The sequence below is a fragment of the Lemur catta genome, chromosome 2 (genome assembly GCF_020740605.2).
Source record: "Lemur catta isolate mLemCat1 chromosome 2, mLemCat1.pri, whole genome shotgun sequence".
NCBI lineage: Eukaryota > Metazoa > Chordata > Mammalia > Primates > Lemuridae > Lemur > Lemur catta.
The window spans coordinates 50,183,823-50,189,521 of NC_059129.1; the positions used below are offsets into that span (position 1 = coordinate 50,183,823).

The window sequence follows — 5,699 nt, forward strand, 5'->3', positions numbered from 1 at the left end:
TTTTTCCTGAGAGGGAACAGACAAGTCTATTTCTGTTTCTGTCCTTACTCCTGCTTTTTTTCAGTCCTACCTCTCACACCCCATCTGTCCTGCATCTCCTTTATGATTAACCTTCCCCCCCATCGTATGCTGTCACACCATAAGATGTCACTTGTTCACAAGGTGCGGAGCAGAAAGCAGAAGAACTTTCTTGACTCAGGCAAATGAATCTGCTTTCAGGCATCATGGAAGAGCCAGAAAATACTTCTGAAGGAGACTTTTTGATGTCCCTTGAATCAAACTGCATTGCAGTGTCCTGACCCTGGGAGGAAACCACTTCCTCATCGGCGAGACAGACAAGACATCATGCAGCACAAACTCTGGACCAGAGCCTTTTCAGTTCATGAGCCAAGTGATCAGTCAAACTTGGGCCCTTTCCTTCCCCATTCAGCCACTAAGCATTCGAGTATCATCATTAGGGTTTATTTAGCCCAGTGTGTAATGGCAGAAGAACCAACATGAGAGGATTCCCCAAGACATCTCAGTCATACCTGAGCATAACTTTCCATTTGAGTGAAGTCAGGACATTAGGTTACATCTTAAAGCCCCTATTTGCTCAGATATTCTAAGGATCTAGGGCCTGAGCTGGATGGATAGATGCACAGAACCCCCGGGGATGGTCTTCATGAGTTTATAGCATGGTGAGCAGCTTAGCTGGATGCAGTTTGACTGTCAGGTGGATCCTGGGCTGGCTCACAGGAGGCCCCTCCACCCTTGTCCCCTCCTGGGAAGACGACTGTGGCATATGTTACAGGGTTGGAGGAGATTAGGACTTTCGCAGGTAGAGGGGGCAATGAGGGTGGGGCTGGAGGTGGAGGTTTCTCTGATGGGGGATCAAGAGGTAAACTGGTGTAGGTAGTATTGTCAAAGGAAGGTGGAGAGTCGAGCCTAACATATGGTACATCCGAAGGCAATTCAGCAGCCAGTCCAGAGTCACTGATGTGGTGGACCACCGAAGAGGGGCCCTGTAACAAAAGCAGGCAAATCAGGCAGAGAGTGCCTCCCTCTGCCCCAATTCCCAGGGAAGCCCAGGTGGGAAGCTCAGGACCACACTGGATCTAGCTCTGGAATCCTTAATGTCAGTGGGCAAGAGGGCTTCACTTTGAAGATTTTCAAGCTCCAAGTTTCTCCCCAAATCTGGGAAGATGGGATACTAAGGGAGATCATGAGTGACAAGTTTACAGCATTTGGGAAGAGGGCTTGGACCCCAGCTGGGTCCCAGTCCTTTCATCACCCCATCATCCTGGGACCTCTCAGAGAGCATGATGGATGAAAGGTCTGGGGGATTTGGCTGGGCGCCTGCAGAGCCTCTTACCATGCCTGAAACTGGGCTGCTCTGGAGTCGGCCACACACACCAAGCCTGTTCCCTGGCAGGACAGACGAAAGCAGCACAGTCTGCTTCCAGGGCTGGCTCAAAGCCCATCCCCTCACTCCCTTCTGAAACCTCTTTGCTAGTGCAGACTCACTTTCCCCATTCCACTGCCAAACCTTTACCCCCGTCTCTCCAGCCTCCACCCCAGACTGCCCTAAGTCTCCCCACCCGCTTACTGCTCCAATCTGCCTCGACACTCAGCCACCCTCCAAAAACCCTTTCCCCACCTCCTCCACCACCTCTCCTCCCATCCCACTGCCCCACCCTTTCCAACTCCTGACTTCCCCCAGGCCTGCTCCCGGTGACTCTCCTTCCCCACCTCCACCCCTCAGCCCTGGGAACTCTAGGGTGTGGGGGCCTTGACTAAAGTCCATCTGTAGGGAATCGGACCTAGACTCCTGGACTCGCCTGCAACACTGGTTGATATGGGACGGGCAGGGCCAGGCTGGGATAGGAGGATAGACAGCTACCTACCTTTCCTTTTGGCCATCACAGCAAACAGCACCACTGCCGCCACCAGGAGGCCCAACAGGAGCACGGCACCCCAGATCAAGGGGATGCTGAGGGACAGAAAGGGAGAGGTAGGCTTAGCCCTGAACCCTGCGGGGAGCTGCGGGCCAGGGGCCCTGGAGCAGTGGCAGAAGGGTCACATTCTTGGTGAAGACTCAGGCAGGACAGAAGGGGGACACATCAGGGTATCTTGGTTGAAGATCCACCAGGATGAAGGGACAACTGCTCATTGCTGAACTGGGATAGAGAGGTGTGTCTCTGTCTGTCTGTCTACCTGTCCAGAAGTTCCCCCCGGGGGTGGGAGGAATCACAAGTTTTCCCCTTCGATTTAGCTGGCGCTCTGAACAAGTCATCGTCTTCACCACCACCCTTCTCCCTGCCCCCCAGGTCTAGTCTTGTCCGTACCTCTTCTCATCCTGGCTGGGTTCTGAAGGGCTGGCACTGCCTGCAGGGGCTGGGAAGGGGTCCTCAGCCAGGCTGCCCATCTTATGTGTCTCTTCCTCCTCCTCTGCCTCCTCCTCCTCCTCTCTCAGGCCAGGAACTGAGTCATAAAGAAACATCCAATGGGCGCATCCCCGTGGGCAGGCCACAATGGCCTGTGGGGGTCTGAGGGACTGGGGAGGTGGAGCCATGGAGGGAGAGGTCCCCATGAAGAAACCCAAAGACAGGGAGGCTGGGGATGTCCCTCAGGGGCCTCTCATCCCGCAGGTCAGGTAAGGGCACCAACTCTTCATGTCTTCATCTGCTTGTGAATATACCCACTTTCCCTCCACCACCAGCCCCGCCCGCTGCACTTCTGTTTTGCCTGCTCCACCCCTCACCCCTGCGCCCACGTCCCTCCCACCCCAAGTAGGTTTCTACAGCCGTCTTGCTCATGGTGACCTTGCTCCTGCAGGCTGGTTGAGCCTCACCCTGAGCTCCGCCCTCGGGATTTAAGGAACTGTGGGCCAGCCCTGATGAGATGCAAAACCAGCCGACCCTTGCTGAGATCCTGAGACTCAGTCTGGGGCCAAGGCTTCTGTCATCCCTACAGCGTGTTTGACTCCTGGCTGCAGGACTCAGTGTTGGTTTCTCTGGGCCTGAAGATTTGTCTTAGGAAGCCGGCCAGTCCCTCTAGACCTTCTTGATCTTGACCTTGAGAGATTCACCGTTCTTATTTCTCACCCTGTGCCACATAATGAACCGGAAGTGCTGTTGTCCCCATCTTGCTGCACATGTCCTGCCCTCCTGGTGCCTACTGGTTCACCTTGGACGACCCCCTCTGAAGCTAATGGCTTGCCTGACATGCATGCCACACTGTCCCTGGAAACCATGCTCCGCTTCCCTGCCTGAACACCATCCTCCACCACGCCTGTCCCATTGCAGCAGGCTGGGGCTCCAGGTCCCTGCCCCCTCTTCCCAGTGAGCCTCATCTTGTCACAACTTGCCTTGTCACCATTCATAACAATCGTAGCAGTCTCTGCTAGCTGACCATTTGCCCTTCAGACACCCTCCCCCCCTTTTTAGAATATCCTATTTTTCTGAAAAAAATTTTTTTTAATATTTTAAAATTTTCTTTGAATAAATGCTTTCTAGCATTTCATAAATGCTAAAAGGTGAAGGTGGTGAGAATGAAAACTGTAAATCGTAAAGTGTTCTTTATACTGAAAATAGAGTGGAGAATATTGGCTTAAATATTAATGGTACTTTTCTCCTTTTTAAAACCAAAGGCACTGAAGTAGTTCAGGCCTGAATGTATCCTGCCTGTAGGAGACACATACTGGATGTTCAATGAAGATTTATAAAATTAATTAAGATACAAATTCAGTAATTTTAAGCCATCAGATCCACTAAGAGAGCAATAAAAACTGGAAGCTATACAAATTAATTCCAGTTTATACGCCCAGATTCAACTTTGTCTAAAACATTTCTAAGTAGAGCAAAGATAGCGTCAAGTATGTCGAAAATACTGGAAGATGTGGCTGAGGCCGTGGAGTGTGAGGAGGACAAGCCTTCCTGAGGGGAGCCCGTGAGTGAGTGTGTGTGTGTGTGTGTGTGTGTGTGTAGGGAATGGTTTTCAGCTGGTTTATCTCAGACTTCCCAAGCAGTTTGGTTTCCGCTCCCTGCAGAGCTGTCAAAAGGGTATCTCCTCCCAGTGCCTCTTCCCCCAGGGGCTCCCACTCCTCCAAGATCCAAGGGCCCTGGCAAGAGGCGGGGGCAGGGAGGCCGGGTAAGAGGGGCAGTTTCTAGCCTGGGAGAACTTACCTGGAGGGAGCACCTCCAGAGAGACTCTGTGCACAGTCTCGGGCCCCGCGGCTCCATGCACCATGCAGCTGTACTCCCCGGCATCCTCCTCCTGCAGGGTGACCATTTCCACCTGCAGCAGGCCCCCACCCAGGTCGGTGAGAAATGTGTGCCTGCTCCCTGGGGCTGTGCGATCCACACCTGAGGACACCAGGGGCTGGCACCCCTCTGGCGAGACCCGGCACCACACCTTGCGAGCCTTGACGTCCTGAGGCCGGTAGCGGCACTGCACCCGAATGGAGCTCCCCACGGGGGCCTGCAGCACCTCGGGGTGGCTGTCAGCTGAGCCCTGACCTAGGGAAGGAAAGGAGGTGGCAGTATTGGGCAGGAGCTGGGGGCACCTCCCAGCCCACCCTCTAACGTAGGGACACTGGGACCTACAGATGTGGGTGTGGCACCCACAAGAACATCAATTACTCCTGGGTGTGGGCTGAGTCTATGGGGCCCAGGGGGGCAGCTCCTTCGGAACCCTACCTTCCAGTCCCAGGAGCAGCAGCAGGAGCAGGTGAGGGCCCATGGCTGGGCAGAGAGATGTCAGCGCTGGGGCTTGCCTGGGCACTGACACAGCACTCCCCTGGGGGCAGGAAACATCTGCCTCGGGCAGTCACGTGGCGCCCTCAGTGACCACAGAGTGGGAGACAGGGACTGATGGGAACCTCCAAGGGTGGGGATAGGGAGCTCTTCCAAACCCTGGCTGGCTTGGTGCTCAGGAACGGCGCCTGAGGGTAGGGACAGGTAAGGCAGGGGCGGGGGGACAGCTAAGGGGTGAGGTAGGAGGAGGATCCTGGCAAGTGGAGGGCAAGAGAGAAAGGGGAAAGGTGACCTTCAGGGTCTTCCAAATATAGAATCTGAGGGCGCAGAGCTGCAAAGGAGGAAGGTAAAGTGTCCTGCACCTGGCGCACGGCCATTCTGATTCTAAATTCGTTATGAGTGCCCCCCAACTCCAGGCCTTCAGAAGATTGTCCTTCCTGCAGCACAGCCTTGAACAGGAACTTCCACCTCCCACCGTGTGCCCTAGCCCGGGTCTGCCTTTCTTTGTTGTCCTGGACACTCCAGACCTTTCCATTTGGATCCACGGTCTTCAGTTCTGGGAAACAGACTATGCCTTTGATAATTACTTCCCCATTTTCTCTCCCCACCCCCCTTTTTCTGCAACTCCTTAATTAGTTGGATATTGAATGTCAGATATGCATCTTATTTGGATACGTTTTGCCTCTCATTTTCCATCTTTTTGTCCATTTTGTTCCGCCTTCTAGGTGATTTCCTCATCTTTTTCTTCCATCTCTTCTATTATTGTCTTTTAAAACTTTATCCTTTAACATTTTAAATTCGTGAGACAAAATCTCTTATTCTCTGAGCATTTCTTATTTATGGCACACTATTTTTGCTTTACGAATGTGTTATTTTCTCTGTTGGGAGACAATTCTCTGTGAATATTTTCACATTTCTTTATGCTCTGGGCCTTCTGAGTAAATGGCACTGACCAAGCTTTGT

General features: G+C 53.1%; 1 protein-coding gene across 3 annotated transcripts; it reads right to left on the bottom strand.

Annotated features, from left to right (window-relative positions):
* Nucleotides 1-446: 446 nt before the first annotated feature.
* Nucleotides 447-4,752, bottom strand: TREML1 (triggering receptor expressed on myeloid cells like 1). Of its 3 annotated transcripts, XM_045542113.1 has the most exons (7): nucleotides 4,680-4,752; nucleotides 4,396-4,499; nucleotides 4,167-4,278; nucleotides 2,328-2,463; nucleotides 1,887-1,972; nucleotides 1,355-1,407; nucleotides 447-1,004 (listed from the first exon to the last, which is right to left on the bottom strand). In XM_045542113.1, exons 1-7 carry the CDS (start codon nucleotides 4,720-4,722, stop codon nucleotides 690-692), a joined length of 849 nt encoding a protein of 282 aa, XP_045398069.1. In that variant the 5' UTR covers nucleotides 4,723-4,752; the 3' UTR covers nucleotides 447-689. The 3 variants fall into 3 exon arrangements, with proteins under 3 accessions (XP_045398069.1, XP_045398067.1, XP_045398070.1); XM_045542111.1 differs by having other exon boundaries at nucleotides 4,167-4,499; XM_045542114.1 differs by lacking the exon at nucleotides 1,355-1,407 and having other exon boundaries at nucleotides 889-1,004; nucleotides 4,167-4,499.
* Between the last annotated feature and the right edge of the window lie 947 nt (nucleotides 4,753-5,699).